Source organism: Heliconius melpomene, chromosome 15 (assembly GCF_056956725.1).
Source record: "Heliconius melpomene rosina isolate 202511_hmr_F chromosome 15, ASM5695672v1, whole genome shotgun sequence".
Lineage (NCBI taxonomy): Eukaryota > Metazoa > Arthropoda > Insecta > Lepidoptera > Nymphalidae > Heliconius > Heliconius melpomene.
In genome coordinates, this window is record NC_140403.1 from 4,051,998 (window position 1) to 4,069,588 (window position 17,591).

At 30.9% G+C, this 17,591-nt stretch overlaps 2 protein-coding genes across 3 annotated transcripts; one reads left to right on the forward strand and one right to left on the reverse strand.

Annotated features, from left to right (window-relative positions):
• The first annotated feature begins 344 nt into the window (after positions 1–344).
• Positions 345–5,533, forward strand: LOC146531356 (uncharacterized). The gene is made up of 9 exons (XM_085198779.1): positions 345–592; positions 803–922; positions 2,048–2,155; positions 2,646–2,797; positions 3,097–3,258; positions 3,889–3,995; positions 4,507–4,618; positions 4,818–4,948; positions 5,348–5,533. The coding sequence occupies exons 1-9, from the start codon at positions 428–430 to the stop codon at positions 5,503–5,505; spliced, it is 1,215 nt and encodes a 404-aa protein (XP_085054905.1). The 5' UTR covers positions 345–427; the 3' UTR covers positions 5,506–5,533.
• Positions 5,534–6,026: 493 nt separating this feature from the next.
• LOC146531357 (inositol polyphosphate 5-phosphatase E-like) lies at positions 6,027–17,490 on the reverse strand. Of its 2 annotated transcripts, XM_085198045.1 has the most exons (10): positions 16,732–17,490; positions 15,904–16,023; positions 15,470–15,598; positions 15,064–15,221; positions 14,062–14,334; positions 13,351–13,451; positions 12,529–12,654; positions 11,708–11,825; positions 11,255–11,393; positions 6,027–10,800 (listed from the first exon to the last, which is right to left on the reverse strand). In XM_085198045.1, the coding sequence occupies exons 1-10, from the start codon at positions 17,385–17,387 to the stop codon at positions 10,686–10,688; spliced, it is 1,935 nt and encodes a 644-aa protein (XP_085054171.1). In that variant the 5' UTR covers positions 17,388–17,490; the 3' UTR covers positions 6,027–10,685. The 2 variants fall into 2 exon arrangements, with proteins under 2 accessions (XP_085054171.1, XP_085054172.1); XM_085198046.1 differs by lacking the exon at positions 15,904–16,023.
• Between the last annotated feature and the right edge of the window lie 101 nt (positions 17,491–17,591).

Below are 17,591 nucleotides of genomic sequence, written 5' to 3' on the forward strand. Positions count from 1 at the left end.
AAGCAGAGGGCAGGGGTAAAAGTGTGTGTCTATAAAGGCGACTGGTTGGTGGATTGATACCCACTCGAGGAAATTAAATATTTAATATTTTCATTTCTGCGCTCTGTCATGGCAAAAAAAAACTTATAAGATCACAATACCTGTCTGTCAAGAGTTCAAAACCCTTGTTGTAAATATCAGCCATAGATATGGATAACGTATGCATATTAATAAAGCGATAATAAAAATTTAAAAGTAAATTTGTACTAAAAATATGAAACTTAGCTTAAGTCGGTTACAAAACAAATCCAATATCAATTAAGTAGATAAGATATCGACAGTTGCGAAGTGTATATTTACTTAATATATAATTGCCTTACTTAATCAGTATTTACTTGCCGGGTTTCGGTTGTCACCGCATTATTATTATTATTATTTAAATATTAAAATGTTATCGTGCATAACTTCTTTAGTAATATCTGTAGGTTTAGTGCTTACATTTAGATTTTTAAATAAAAAATATAAACCTGCGATATTAGGAATTTATCAACAGAGAAATAAAACTTACTGGATAAAGTTTATATTTATGTATAGCTTTTTTAATCTGCGTAAGGTAAGTTTACTTTAATACAAATATTCTTAAATTAGATATAAATATTTTTTTACAACTTCACGCTTTATCCTGCATGGCGCAAGGGCATAAAGTTGTGACTGTAAAAGCGATAAGCTGTGGGTTCGATTCCCACTCGAAGAAATTAAATATTTAACACTAACACTAGGCTCCTGCTTCTGCCTACCCCACTACATACGGCTTTTATTTCAGCTATGGACACACATTAAAAGGTTTATAGCAATCGAATGGTGTAAAACCGATGAAGCGATTTATATCCAACAGCATAACGCTAAATTAGAAGAAAAATATAATTTGGGAGGACATTTAAAGGTAGGTTATCCAAGAATATACAGTGTTTTTTAATATACAGGGTGAGTCATATTGAACTTTCCGGTTTTGGAAGGACGTTGCACGAAGAAGGGAAGGAGTAGAAGGGTGGGGATGGTGTCATTAGACGCGCCATGACATGCAGTTTTAGTGTGTGTGCGCTATTGCAGAGTTTGGTGTGTGGGGTCCCTATTTTTTTGAAGAAGATGGTCAAGTCGTCACAGTTACCTCTGCTCGGTATTGCGACATGCTTGAAACTTTTCTGAAACCGAAATTGGAGGAATTAACGCAGAATCATGACAACGATAACATCTGGTTCCAACAAGATGGTGCTACAGCCCATACATCCAGGCGTTCAATGGAAATCCTGCGACAAATGTTTCCCGGTCATCTCATTTCTTTGCGAGGTGACGTTGGGTGGCCGCCGAGATCACCTGATTTAACCCCCTGCGATTTCTTTCTCTGGGGTTACCTGAAGGAAAAGGTGTACACGCATCGTCCCCGAACCATCGATGAACTGAAGGCTGCAATCACGGAAGAAATCAATGCTATTCCGCTGAATATGACTCGACGAGTAATGGACAACTTCCGGGAAAGGCTTCAGCAGTGTGTGGTCAATGGAGGTAGACATTTACAGGATATCATTTTTAAAACCAACTAAATTAAAACTGCATGTTATGTGCTTTCAAACAATAAAATAATTTTTACTGCATGTCGCTTTGTTTTTAATACACACCTTATTGAAATCGGAAAGTTCAATATGACTCACCCTGTATAAATATTTTAAATTAATGTAACTTTTTTTATTTATGAACCGATTTCAATAAAACAAACATTAAAGATTAACTTATCTTATACAATATTAGTTATCCTTGTACAATACAATAGTACAATAGTAAAAACTGCATTTAAATCGGTTAAGCGGTTTCTGAGATTAGCGTGCAAACGCACAGGCGAAGCGACAAACAGACAAAAATTGTAAAAACAATTGTTTTTAATTAAAAATAAATTTTCTGATAATTCTTGCATGGACAGGCAGCGAAGATTGACAATTTTATTATGTGTATATATACCTACATTATCTATTTTTATTTAATCAAAACATTTAAAACAAAGTTATTTTTTCAGTCTATTGATGGAGTTTACTTTAATGGCTTATCCGAAAGTGGAGATGCTATAATTTGTGGACTGGCGAGGAGACCAAATCGTATATACGATTCCTTTTTATATTTAAAGGTGGTATAGTTTTGGTTTTATCATAAACACCTGCAAAGTAAAGAGATAAGAGAGTCTTAGCTTAGTGATATTTTATTACGATATTTACAATTGAGATATTAGAAAATGATCATAGTACCAGGACGCCCGTTGTGGCGTTGCACAAAGTGTTTGTGTAAACGTGACAGGTTCGATTCCCACTCGAGGAAATGAAATATTTAATATTTCCAGTTTCTTCTTTATTTAATTAAGTCAAGTAGCTACTAGGTATAAACTAGCTCTTCTAGTGTTCTTATGGAACAGGGTGCTATATCCCGCACATAGGAGGGTAGGCAGAGGGCATTTGGGAACCTAGTATTAATACTCTGTAATCCCATTAAGACTAATACACTTCCGTTATCCACTTTCCGCGGAATTTGGGTTTTTCTATATCTACTTAACTATACTACAATAATTTTTGTTTGTTATCTTTACCTAATAACGAATTAACTAATTATGTTATTTTATATAGCTGGAGGGAGAAGACCTCTTTCTTTCGCCCAGTCTTCCCGATACATATTTGCAAAAACATGAGGAAAATACTGATTATAGTGTTGGGGGTGTTTCTATAAATAATGTTATACCAATGCGCGCTTGGAGGTTGTCATATAATGGAGAAATGAAGTTAGTTATATTTTTATAATTTTTTTTCAGCTTCACGCTGTATCCCGCCAGTAGTAGGAGCTTAGTGTTAAGACACTCCGCCAGTCATTTTCTGCCGAATTTTGGAGGCGTTTCCTCGTGTGGAAATGGAGTCCACAACCTGTCGCATTTTGTCGCTTGTGCCCATACCATGGCCTTAATGGCTCTGGCTCCGGCGTCATGTTTTTTAAATATATATTTTTATAAAATATAAGTACTTACTGGATGAAAAGTATCGCGGAAAACTTTAAAAGTTCATTCAAATCTTTTATTTCTTTCAGGTCAAGGAGTAATCTCGATAGGATAATAAAAGTAACAGCTGATTTGACTTGGAGTGCCCAGTGGCCGCAATTCGAATACGACACACAAATGTCACCTCTGAGTGTGGCGGACGACATGGCTAGGGAACCTTGGTCGAGGGACTACTTCAATTTGGTTAAAAAGTAGTGATTTTTTAAATTTTTAATTATTAGGTTAAAGTTATGCTTTAATATTGTGAATTATACCTACTATAATTTTAAAAAAATATTATTTTAATTTTCTTAATTCCAGGCCGTAATTAAAGGCTAGTCGCAAGGGCAGGAGCGTGCGACTGTAAAGCAGACATGTTGTGAGTTCGATTCTCACTGGAGGAAATAAAGTATTTATTATATCTATTAATTTCTTCCCTCTAGTAACGAGTCAAAACGCGGCGTTGTGTTCTGCCACTCACACGCAATGTCTCCAGAATTTCCGTAATTGTTAACGGCGATATCAATTATATGTAAACAATATCAATGAAATTAATAATGAAGTTAATATTTTTACAAACCATTCAATCATGATTTTGATATATGGATTGTAAGTATGGATAAAAGTTAGAGTGGTTATCGACGTTATCACAAATGAAGAGAAAGATACGTTTAAAAGTAAATTTTCGTTCTTGATAGATTTAACACGGATATCGTCCAAATGCAATATTTCCAAAATGAGTGAAAAAAGGAGTACGGAGGACTTTGACACTACATTTTTCTGTTAAGTAATTACTTATACAGAAAAAGTACATTAATATCAATATAATATATATTTTTTAGATTACATCAAACACACTATGAACAGATGGGCTCCATAACCGGCAGAGTTACTATTGACGGCAAACCCTACGAGCTAAACATGCCGTGCGTCAGAGATCGTAGCTTTGGTATTGTACTTTTTCTTTTTTTTTTTAGAAGAAATGAAAATATTAAATACTAGCAGCCCGCTCGCGGTTACACCCACGTGAGCTATGTTATTATTAATTTCTGTCTCCATGACTAAGTACGTCCTAGTGACGTCTATGCAAAATTTGAGACTCCTAGCGTTTGTAGTAAAGAAGTTTCATACAAACTTTCGACCCCAAAAACAACCCCTTAGAAGTCGAATATTGCAAATTCCCGTCTTAGCGAGCACCTACGTCCTATAAGTAACGCCTATGCAAAATTTGAGATTCCTAGCACTTGTAGTTTCTTAGATTTCGTGATGAGTGAGTGACCTTTCGATTTTATATATATAGATTTCATTTGCTCGAGTGGAAATTGAACCCAGAACCTGTCGCGTTTACTGTCACATGGTTGGATCCTTGCACCTATTATACTTAATTTTCTAAATTTATATTATGTCTTGGTTCTTTAAAAAAAAGAACTTCCTATGTATTGTCATATTTTTTATTTCAGGTCCGTTTCGGGAATGGCGTAATTTTCATCGCTATGTGTATCATTTTATTTTCCTTGAAAATGGAGATTGCATGGCTGTTGGAAGTGTGTCTCAACCTGCTGTAATGTCACAGTAAGTTTCTATTAATATAATAATAAAAAAAGCCCATAAAATATGGCGGATTGTGGGCAGCGGAGTGTCCTAACACTAGGCTCCCTCTGTCTACCCGGCTCTATGTAGGATAAGCCTGAAACTAAAAAAATGGCAGGTATATTAACATTTTAAATTTCATAATAATTAAGGTATCTAAGTTTTTTCTAAAATATTTCAGTCTCACAATCGGATACTTATGTCGTAAGGCTGACCAAAGTGTTGTAGTTGTTGACTCTTCGGACTTTCAGCTCTATCAACACGGGGAAAATCAAATACTTCCAAAAGACTACGGATTTGTTTTTAGAGCAGGTAAACTACTTATATAATATTTCTTAGATAGATAATATCGGATAATCGTTATCACATTTTTTTTTAAATTAATGTCATAGGAGAACATAGTGTACTAAAACTACTGAGTGTGACTGACACTACTAAGTGTTTTGACGCACGCAGCAGGTAAGGCAGAGGGAAACAAGTGTTAAGACACTCCGTTCTCCATTTTCCACTGAATTTTAGAGGCATTGCTCGTTGAGTGGCGGAACTCAACGGGTGCAACGACACCAGATGGAAGAAATAAAAGCATTAAGTATTTTATTTCCGGGATCGAACCCACGACCATACGTCTACTCCTGCGCCACGACTGGCCTTTAGGCAGGCTATAGGTTTTGAATTATTTTTTGCAATTTTAAAATTATTTACGTATTTCAGGAGGCAATTCATACGCAGTTCGCGTACAAGTCTTCGATGAAGACATATTTTACATCGGCAAAGATAGAGAAGCGAAGTTCTATGAAAGATGGAGCAACGTCGAAATAAATGGTGTTAAAGGCAAAGCATGTGTAGAATGGCATTATAACAATATGTGAAAATAATAAAAATAGAATTTTTATTTTATTTATTTGTGTTTTAATACCCTTAAATAATAGACCGCGGCGTTTAGTTCCGCTATTCAAAACGCTATTTGAGCGGAAAATGGAATAAGAAGTATCTTAACATTGGACTCTATCTACCATAATATACGTGGGAAATAGATGGAAATTAAAAAAATACCTTTGAATTCACCCTTTACCGGTATGATATTTTCCGAAATACATTAAATCTATAAAAATGTCAGTTTCTCAAACTTTTAGAACAATTTACATGAAACTAATAAATTTAAGTAGAGCACTTCATTTTGCATTGCACTGTGCACTGTTTTTCAAACAGTAAAATCTGTATTTTTTAAATAAATATTGAGGTATATAGTTTCCACAAAATTATCAAAATTTAAAAAAAGTTGACTTTTCGAAATATTACTTTGTTTAATTCTTAATATCAATGAAAATAACTGTTAAAACTTTAAAATAGGTATGTTAAGGGATAAATATGCAGAATAAAAGAAAAAACATAGCGAGAAATATTAAGTATATTTAGCATTACACTTCATACAGAATAGATAAATTTTATTTTAAACATGGACTAGCAAATTATGGTGTCACGTGGACCTTTACACAACTGTATATATCACTGTATGTACTTAATATAATATTTCCATTTTGAGCTAAGCTATTTTAATATCTATTTTATTGTAAAATTCAGTTCTACCCATAGACCTACTCTCTGTTAAGCAATATTGAATATTAACTCAGTAAAGATAAAAATACTTAAGTAATTTTGTAAGATAACATCAAAAAAGCATTTCACAGAGACGAATTAATACTAAATATATTAAACAATTGACTACATTGAAACTATACAAATATATGCTACATGTGCAAATTTTAATTGGACAAAGCGATGCAAGACGCAAGCCAAGATAAACAATGTTCAAACAAACGTATTGAAAAAACCGCTTTACATGGATCAATTCAGTACATTTCTAATAATAATAATGAAACGTCAAATGTAATATACTATTCAAAATCGTAAATTTCCCAAAATAGTAAAAAAAAAACAATGAAAATTTGAATATGGATTGGAAAATGTGTATCAGAGAAGAAAGCACTAAAACTGTAAAACAAACTTTTTTCCTGAAATATTTAAGTCAACATCACTACTTTTCAAAAAAAGTTTTGGTTTATAATTAAACCTACTTATATGATACAGTTCACAGCAGTTCATAATGTTGCACACAAAAGGCACAAGACAACATTAACCTGTCTTTGTTGAAATATTCTCTAAAATATATGTAGTCATTACACTTTCTTTTTCTTATAATGCAGTACAACTTTTTAGTTGGTGAAAATAATACAATATCACTGTCATATGAGTTTTTACACAGTTCTTTCATGTTTAATTTAAAATCATTTTAGTAGTTAGCGAAAGTAAGAGTTCATACTATATTCAAAAATTATACACTACTTTTAAAACAAAACTGTTATATAATATATTTATTTTTATATGGAAAATATAAAACAAAAATTAAAATAACAGAAATCTAACCAATGAAACTTTGAAGTTGTTTTGTTCCATCATGACATATTATGAAATGATAAGGTCTTACAGTTATCTACATATTATGGAAGACAAATTGATTTCATTATAATATTATCAATTTGAATATAGTTTAGGCGTATAATTCCATATAGGAAAAAAAAACAAAAAGTGAAAGAACACTTTGTCAGTCAGTTTAAGTATGTATAGCAAGATGTAATTTATGTCGTTCTTGAATATAATGTAAATACTATTATGACTATTAATTTTATTGTGGACTTATTCAAATGTTTCTACTAGACATGACCAATTGACAAGAGATTGTGGTTAATTTCTTTCTATTAAATATTTCTATATGTGAAAATAATGTTTAGCAAATATAATAAAATAGTTTATTTTAACATTAAAAAAGAGATTTTCAATATATAGGTGAAAAGATTACAATATACCTAATGTAGTGCATTTCAAATTTGTATCGATCAATATAATATACATGTTTTATCATCAACTATAAAGTACAGTCACAATTACATTTAAATTTCTCATTAGAATTGACAGGATTTTTAATAACCTCTAAAGAAATTAAAAGATTATTAAGTATTTTGTGTCCGAGTGAGTGAGACATTAAATGGTATAAGAAACATTACTTACACTAATTACATTATAATGAAAGTAAACAGTGTGAAACCATTAATATAACAGATACAATATATATATAAGAAGCAGGCAGAGGGAACCTAGTGTTATGACACTCCGTTCCCCACTTTCCGCCGAATTCTGGAGGCACTGCGCATTGAGTGGCGGAACTCAACGCCGTGCTTTGCCTCAACACCAGAGAGAATAAATGGAAATGGAAATTTAAATAAATATTCCATCACCTCGAGTGAGAATCGAATTGTTTACTACATAAATATTATTAATAAATAAACAACCTAATAACTATTTGTAGAACTAATGAAATGTACCATAAGTATTTTTATTATTCTTGTCTATTTATTTAATGCCATCACATATAATGAATAGCAAACAGGATTCATTTGAGAAAACAATTTTTTAAATTATAAACAGATAAAAATACATTTTTATCTAAAAAACTTTCGTTTTATAACCACAGATGCTAATATATTTCTATTAAGCAAATATAATAAAATATTTTTAAGCTTTATCCTAAATTATGGAATGGGACAAAGACTAGAATGGGTTGTGACTAACGCGAAACACTTATTTCATTACTTTTTAAAAGAAATATAGAATTATTACGATATAAATAAATATCTTGATTCAATTCCTAAATTTCAATTACCTTTTATTATTTAAATACCTCTCATTGTTAAAAACTTATTACTTATTTTATTATAAAGATAGACAATCATAAGTTAATCAATAGTTAGTTGTATTTATATTATACATAATGTATAATACAAATAAAATCTTAGCCTTTACAAAGCTTATTTGCCGTAATTTAATCAAACATCTCAAGTTCTTGTTTAAAAAGTAACAATTAAGAGATTTATTCCATCTTCAAGATCCATCACAGATTAAAATTGAAAATGTTTACAACATTTGATCTTTTTATAGTAAGGCCGAAATTTTAAAGTTCTACCAATTAAGGTAAGTATCAAGATTTTTGTTTGACATAAATAACAAAGGTTCACTTTAACAAGAATCAAAAAGTTCCTTTTCTACTGTACACTCGTCATTATAATTGAATAGAGGACTATTCAATTCTATTTCATAATTAATCTCACATTAAAATTTGATTGAGTTAAAAAAATAAAAATGTTAAACGATTAAATACAACAGTTTATATAATTAATTTAGCACTATTTTGATTTGCAATCAAAATACTATATTTTATTAATAAAAAAAAATGAAACAATGAATAAAGTAACAAAATAAAATTAAGCTTTGCTTATTGGTCGTTTTCTACAAAACAACAAGTTTATAACTTGATACCATTTGAAATATATTAATGAAATATATTAGCTGTGGGACATAGCTAAAAAATAGCACATAGCAGGATGGGCGGAGAGAATCTACTGTTAAGACACTCCGCTCCCCACATTCTGTCTTATCGAGATTGTTCGACACATTGCGTGTGTGTGAACCCACAGTCAGCTCTATTGTAGCAAACATTTAAAACATCTAAAATAGGATGACATACAAAAAATAAAGATATCTAAACACTTTCAAATATTTCTTTTATAATTTATCATGTGTACGGCCTTAAGACTTCAAGATGACTTCTATAAAAAATTTGCAAATAGAAAAAAGCGAAGCTAATAACAAACTTACATAGTCTTGCATACTTAAAGCGAAACACTAATCGACAATAAATTACATAAATATTTAGATCTAAAAAAATACTAGTATTCTGAATACAACCTATTTTTAGGAATTATATTAAGGAACGTAACAAATACTTGGTGCCGATTTAATTATCTGCATTTTCTTAAAAAAATAATAAATTGTGATATAATATTAATAATAAAAAGAAATAATTAACAATTTGTTTATGTAAAAGTTTCTTATAATTGTCATTAATACGTTAAAATATAGCTCATACTTTATTTCATTTTAGTTAAACATTGACAGAGTAGAGGCAGAGAAACTGTTAAGACACTGTTCCGCCACATTCGGCATTTTCGAGACATTTCATTTTGTGTTGCAGAACTCAACGCCGCGTTTTATCTCTTTCATCTAATATAAGCCAAGAAAAACCTAATATAAAAAATGATTTCGTCTATAATTATTTACTTTTATTATTAAATTTCATTTATGAATTTTCATTTTATTGATTGCAAACAACGCATGTTTATTTTTCGCGTGAGAGTAAAAAAAAAACTATATAAAATTGTAAGAAAAAAATATTATAATTATTCTTATCTATTATTAATAGTTAAAGTACCGCAGTTAATTTAATAGGCTGTAGCCTGTGCAAGATGATATTGGCCCCTTGTAAATGACCATTATTAGATTTAAAATGTCTTTACAACGCAATTATTTAAATATTTTAATGAAATTTCGTTTGAAGTTTGACAAAATTTACAAGACATGAGTCACGAATGATTATTATTGGCACAAACGTCAAACTATATATAATTAAATAATTTTATTTTAAAACTACTGGTTTACTATAAAAAATAGATAATTAAATGAATACTGACAGTTTCAAAGTATATTGACTAGATTTTTATAAATTTTCCTTATATAAATGTGAATAACATTATTGTACTATTAATAAAATGTAAAAGTATACATTTAGTTAAGTATACATACGTAATAAATAATGTATGTAAATAAATTATAACAAAATAATATTCTTTGGTAAATAATAATTAAACAATAAAAATATATCAATAGACAAGTATAACATATTCATTTATGTATAAGCTGTTTTTTTTATAGAAACTAATAAAAATTGTTTTTCAAATAATAGCAAACGAATATAGTCGTCCGACGGATTTTTATATTCAAAAAACAAATTTTACAAAAAGACACAATTAATTTAAAAACAATTAAATAATTAAAAATATTCAAATCTTATTATATTTTTTTTCTCAATAATAAATACAATACATAAATAAAATAAATATTTTAAAATAACATCTATAATACACAATGTACCAATGTACTATTGTATATTGCAAATGGCGGACGTACCGGGCGCGTGGTCGAGAAGCGCTCGCCTGCGCTTTATACCTTCTAAATAAACTTCTCGGTTGAACAAACCAGCTGCTAGTGGAACGCTGAAATTAATTATAGTTTATTAATAATTATGAGAATAACTTATCTGTATATTAATGTGTAAAAGAACATTTTTGGAATCCATTTAACACACATTATAATAAGAACGAAATTGTATAATTTCTTGGTATGAGTATATAAATCAATATATTTTTAAAATAATCGATTAGATTTTTTTAGCAGGGTAGGCAGAGGGAACCTAGTATTAAGACACATCCCTTCCCCACTTTCCTATCTAATTCTGGTGTTGAGAAGCGGAACTCAACGCCGCACTTTATCTACTACATCAAGGAATTATGCAATGGCCTCGAACGACGGAAAGTTCAGAACAGAGTGTCTCAACACTGGGTTCCCTACGCCTACACTGCTATATGCGGGATACAGTATAAAGTTGAAAATAAAATGCCTCACTTTATTTCCAGGCCCGCCATATAATAATAATAAAAAAACACTCACATATCAGTACCGGGCCTCAGAGCGGCGGAGAAAAGTGCCCATACTGGTTTATGGTCACTTGTAACAACAGATTGTACTGAATTGTATGCAATGCATTTGAGACCGGACGGGACGGGAATGCTGCTTATACGACGGAGACCTATAATTAAAATATATGTATTAATAATACAAATAGATTACTGTACTAAGAACAGAAGCATGTATAGTACGGTCGACGAGTAGTGGCCGCTCAGATGTTGGGTTTTCTGAACGATTGCGCATTGTTTTAGTCGGGAAGAAAATAATGAAATGTAGGTAGTATAATATATAAGTTGTATGCAAAAATAATAGTTTTAAACACATCAAATAAATACTAAAATAAAAGGATTTTTCCTTTTATTATATATCTCTTTAAATTTTATTTAAACACATAAAATAATTATATTGCATAATAAAGTAATAAACAATTATCACCTGAAAAAGCTGACGACGAATTGGCTCCCGTAGACTTAGCTTTAAAGAGAATGCGGTCAGTGTACGCGGGGGCGCGCTGTTTGCTGGACGTATCGAACTGTTGACTACCGGGATCATACTGAAATATATTAAAGATAAAATATAGTTAGAAAGAATTAACACATTGTAGCGTTGTACACATACGTATATGACGTTGTAATTATTTTTGCAAGCTTATACATACACTAAAAATCTATACTTTTAATAACATTGTTTGTTCACGCTAATTTCAGAACCGATTAAATTTTAGTTTTCACCATTGTATTTCAGCAAGCTTCTCTTCCCTTAATATTTAGTGTTTATTTCAATTGGTTTATAAATAAAATTACACCATTTTAAATAATCTTATACGATCAAATTGTTAAACATAACTATATTATTGAATTGGCTGAGACTTATTTTTCAATATAGATGAAAATAATGCAAATTAGTAAATTAATAATTATGTAGTTCAAGCGGGCGAAGGCGCGAGCAGAACACTAGTTTAAAATAAACTTATCCTTTAAAAGAATTACTATCATATTAAAGCGTTATTTTACTTGTGTAGATCAACAAGTAAATTGAATAATAACTAGGTATAAAACTAAATAAATATGAATACTTAAGTCTCACATAATAAGTTAATAGTAATAAGCGAGATAAAGATTTGCGTTGAGTTCTATTACCTAAAAACCCAACATCTCTAACAATTATAAACTTGAGAACTTTGTGCCCCAATACCCCAAAAATTTATAAAAAGAATTAAAAAATGACTTCTCCAAACAAAAAAAAACAATACAAACCTTATAAGTAGGCGGGAATGTGATTGGAGCTTCTCTGAAGTCCCTAAAGGCGGCGCCGTCTTCCAAAACAGCGGTCAATTGGTCCGCGTGGAGCAGTCCATGGGGTAAATGTGGGGGGAGTGGGAACTAAGGGAGATAGTTATAATAATAATAACATAATAAAAATTAAATCAGGTAGGCAGAGGGCACCTAGTATTAAGACACTCTGCTCCCCACTTTCCGACTAATCTTTGATTTCGTGTCGAGTGACGGGACTCAACGCCGCACTTTGCCTCAACACCAGAACGAAGAAATGGAAATATAAATTTAACTAAATCTTCATTTCCTCGAGTGGGGATCGAACCCACAACCAGTCGCTTTTACAATTACAATTTGTGCCTCTGCTCCACGACTGGCATCTATAATAATAAATGTAATTTTTAATAAGATGCGATGAGTATAACCTCTCATCCTTTCCCGGTTTCTACTCAATCTTTGAGTAGCATGTTGAATGGAATTATCAAACTCGATGAATGATCATTGTTTTTGAGCATCACGCAATATCCCGCACATCGTTGAATAGGCAGAGGAAGCCTGGAAACCTAGTATTGAGGTACCTGTTTCTCTATTACGAACGCACACTTTCCGCTTTCATTACCATCGAGCCGTAGCTCCACGACGAGATGTTTGTATTAATTAAAATAATATGTACATTTAGAAAATGCATCATCGAGACGCAGTTCGAATATCCTCAGAATATATTGGATATTATAAATTAGAAAAAATATATATAAATATGAAATTACAGTACAAATTTGGTGTATTTTATTAAGTAATATTTACTTTTGTTTGTTCTATCCATCTCAAAACGGCGGCTCTCGGCTCGCCGAGTCTAAAATTTAAGTCACCACACCAGAACACATAGTCGAAATTATTAGTCACATCTGCAAAACAAAATTATAAAAATCATTATATAGGTAAATAAGATTTAGCAAATGAGGCGTTGGGATCCATAAATACCAATTTACACCATTTTTGTACCACCATTTTTTAGGTTCATAACTTAGGCAGAGAGAACCTAGGTGTGGCGGAACTGTCTTGTTATCAGAGCGAGAAAATGATATTATTAAATTATTTATTTCCCCGATTGGGAATCGATCCCACAACCTTTGCGCTTACAGTCCACACGCGGTGCAACTGCGCTACGGTGCCCCTAGTTTAAACGTTAAAAATATATTTAGATTGATGTTAGTCTTAAAAATATAAATATATTATTCCCAACTAGTATTTGTGCTACGCCATTGAATTACGCACAAAAGACGTTGAACAAAGGAATGTATGTGGCTTATCAAAACGTTATCATTAGTTTAAGCCTACATCCACTTATTTATTATATTTAATTGAGAAGAAAATAAAATAGTTATATAAAATATTTAACAATAAATTACAATAAATAATAGTGAAAATCAATTGATTTATTTTATAGTTATATAGTATATATTCTAGTTATTAGAGCCTTTATATAACTAAAATCAAAAAAAAGTACTTGCATACCTTTACTCCTATGTCGACACGGCAAATTCTTCGGTAAATCAATGGACCGTATGATCCTCTTTATATCTGACAATCTCTCTTTCACTTTCTCCTGATGAGCGGTCAGGTGGGCGGTGACGAACAGGAACGTTGATCCGAAAAGGGCAAAAGATATGGCCACAGCGCCTTTCGTCCTGAACGCCGTGCCCGGACGGACGGACAGACTCGCGTCTTCTGGCAGCGAGCAGAACCATATTAGATCTCTCCGTATGAATATCGTTAAGTGTATTGTACCTGAAATTTATTTATTTACTTATTAATTCTCAAATCCCATTACGTTCTACTTTTTATACGTTCTCTTAATAAGCATTTTTCTTTGTTAAGTGTGGAATAATACTTTAAAAATGTTAAAAAAATATTTATTTATTTTTTTAAGTTCCCGCAGACTCCGTTATAAGAATCACTTAAATTTAAATAATTAGGATTTCTTTCTGTTAGACACAATGTCTCTAAATAAATAGTATAAAAATAACTATGACGCTCCCCAAGTCCCCATTTACGCCAAATTCTTATTAACATAAGTATATTGTTTAACCATCCAATATTATAGTTGGCATATAGGCATTTTTATTTACTAATACTAAATACTGAGAAAACAATATAAAATGCGGTTAGAAGTCCAGGATGTAATAATGAATAAACGATTTTATAATGTTGGTTTTTGTATGCACAGAGAATTATTTAACAAACGCTAAGCTTAGATGGTAATCTCAATTATATAACCACATGTTATACCATAATCCTGACACTGTGCCATACATATCAATTCATTTAAAATGAGATCATTATGTAAAAAGATCTACTATTTTCTGCTTATCTCTGGTTACAAACAATTTACAGCATACATTATTATTTATATACTTTAAATTTTCCCACTAGGGAAAATGAATTATATAATATTTAAATTTTCCTTGTTTTGGTAACAATGCAAAATTTGGTGGTGTGATCTGAAAATTTTCTTACCTAAATAATATGAATGCAGTAACAGATGTGATGGCCCCAACACTTCCTGTATAGTTATTTCCCATTCGGTTCGTTCCGAATACGACTCTTGGGTTCCAATTGCAAATATATCCGGTACATGTTTCACTTCATTTGGAAATATAAAATCTGCTAGTTCCCTATAAATAAAGAATATTTAAATAAAATTTAAAATAAATTATATTTAGCACTATCGTAATGGTAGGTATGTCGTAAATACACAAATAAACATTAACTGACGTCCACCGTGAGCGTGGCAGATTGTGGATTCGGTTCTGATTCGGGAGAATTAATTATTATTTATTAATATTTTCATTCCTAGGCTCTCTATACCTACTCTGCTACATGCGGGATATAGGATAAAGTTTTTTTTATATTCTTTACTTACTTAGGTGGTGCTTGACCATTCATATTCCATGTGCCAACAAAAATTTTAACCTCACGATCAGGAAAAACATGTTCCAACTCCGCTGCTCCAAGTAAAGAGTGTGATGCTAATCTTCCATATAAATAATTTCTAAAATTTTTATTATTTCAAACATTAATTATATTAATAGAAGAAATAGGCACAATTAACTTTTAAAAGAGTATTATTTCAATGTTAAGTAAAAATAATAGACTGTATAGCTACAAATAGTTAATAGATATTATTACAATTTCATATTATAATAGTTAAGTAAGCAGTAAAACTAAAAGCAATCAAAAATGTTAGAAAAAAATCCAATAATTAACTTAGATTTCTTTAAACATTCAGTATAATTATTAAGAATTTTTATTTTATAATTTAACTAGAATTATTATGTTATTCACTTATAGCAATACCTTTGGCGTGCCTCCTGAGTAGGAATAAGACGCAGCACCTGTGCAGCAAGCAAGGAGTTACGAGCCAAGCTATCTGTGCTCCCTGCCCGAGAAGCTGATCGAGTAATTGTTGACTTGGTCCTAGGCATTGCAAGGCACAAATATGGACAACACATTAACAAAAAACGGGACCAACACCATTTAATTATCTTTAAAGTCTATTTTTTTTTAATAAAATAGATATCACTTGGCATTATGATTTATGAAGGATACAAATTTTAGAAAATATAAAGAAATTTTAAATGATAACTTTTAATCTTCTTGAAAACCACTCAATCTCAAGAGGAGAGGACAGTTTTTAAGAGACAGTTTAACAATTTTTTATTACTTTTCTAAAAAATCTTGTTTTAGATCCATAGACCTGAGTAACACTCGAAAAATGTTATGAATCTAAAGCTACCAATGGCTCACTGGTTAGTTTGACTGAGAAAAATTGGCAAGAAATGTAATAGTCACTTTTCAATATCAATGTAACCATTTAATTAAATGAAATTGTAGCATTACTATTTATTATCATTATTGTATCTTGTAAATTATAGACTCTAGTATTCCTCATTCATTTTTCATTAAGAATAAATCTCTATTTTATTATTTTGTGTACTCTTAATGTTACCAATAAAGCAATAATTATACTAACAGTACATAGATTTAATATATATTTTTTCTTATTTCATAGTTTTAGATATATTTTTAAATATTAATGAACAATATTGTTTCATTAATGCATATACACATATTTTATATTAAAAGCTAGGCAGTTTTATATATTTACAGTAAGCATTGACATACCTTCTTTTACGATCTAAAGAACTGCTTCTGTCGCTTTCAGGTGATGATGAACGGTATAATGGTTTAGATTCATTGGAAATCAAATGATCAGCTGAAAGCCTCTTAACAAATAATTTAGACTTCGGTTTAATGCCTTCAAATGAACCTGAATGCTCAAAATACTTTTTAGTTTCATCACTTTTTGGAAAATTTACAGTAACTTTTGGAATTTCATCACTTTTAGTTTGCGAAACTGTTTGATCACTTAAGCTATTGCTGGAATTATTTATTGGACTACTAGGTCTAGAGTTTGAGTCTTCCTTAGAACTATTGTGGCCTTCTACTAAGCTCTTAGGTCGAGATCTTCTAAAGAATGTCTTGCAGCATTTAGAGTTACCATCCTCATCATAGTAATTCTGTTGACCCGCCTGATTTGTATCATTCACAGCCTCTTTATTATAATTAGAACGACTATGGAGATTGTCAATGCTCGTTTCAGAATTATGTGCGCTTTGGGCTATAAAAGGATCTGCAGGAGACATAGGGCGTGAAGCTGATTGACTTAATTCGTCATTGGAATCTGTATCTACATAGCAGCCAACTTTGGGAGATTTTTTCACGAATAGACGTTTCCGTAAAGATAATTTCTGCTTGGTCCTGGTGGGTGATGTTGTCATGTTTGGTTTAAAACCACTATAACAACAAATTTAAGTTACTAATTACATTTTAACTAAATATAGACAACATAACCTACAATAACATCTTTCACTGACTAATGTCATTTTGCACTATACATTCGCGTTTAAAAATTATTTTAATTGTATTTATAAAGTTGTAAAAACTATAATATTGATATAATAGATTTTCTAATAAGTTTCTAA

Bases quoted from the DNA above. Each gene is read 5' to 3' on its own strand.
- LOC146531356 (XM_085198779.1), top strand. From the start codon at position 428: ATGTTATCGTGCATAACTTCTTTAGTAATATCTGTAGGTTTAGTGCTT. The intron at 2,798-3,096 runs GTTAGTTATATT...TATTTCTTTCAG, and splicing joins TCATATAATGGAGAAATGAA to GTCAAGGAGTAATCTCGATA. The intron at 3,996-4,506 runs GTATTGTACTTT...TTTTTATTTCAG, and splicing joins CGTCAGAGATCGTAGCTTTG to GTCCGTTTCGGGAATGGCGT.
- LOC146531357 (XM_085198045.1), bottom strand. From the start codon at position 17,387: ATGACAACATCACCCACCAGGACCAAGCAGAAATTATCTTTACGGAAA. The intron at 16,024-16,731 runs GTATGTCAATGC...TGCAATGCCTAG, and splicing joins TCTTTAGATCGTAAAAGAAG to GACCAAGTCAACAATTACTC. The intron at 12,655-13,350 runs GTAAATATTACT...TATCTCCCTTAG, and splicing joins GATGGATAGAACAAACAAAA to TTCCCACTCCCCCCACATTT.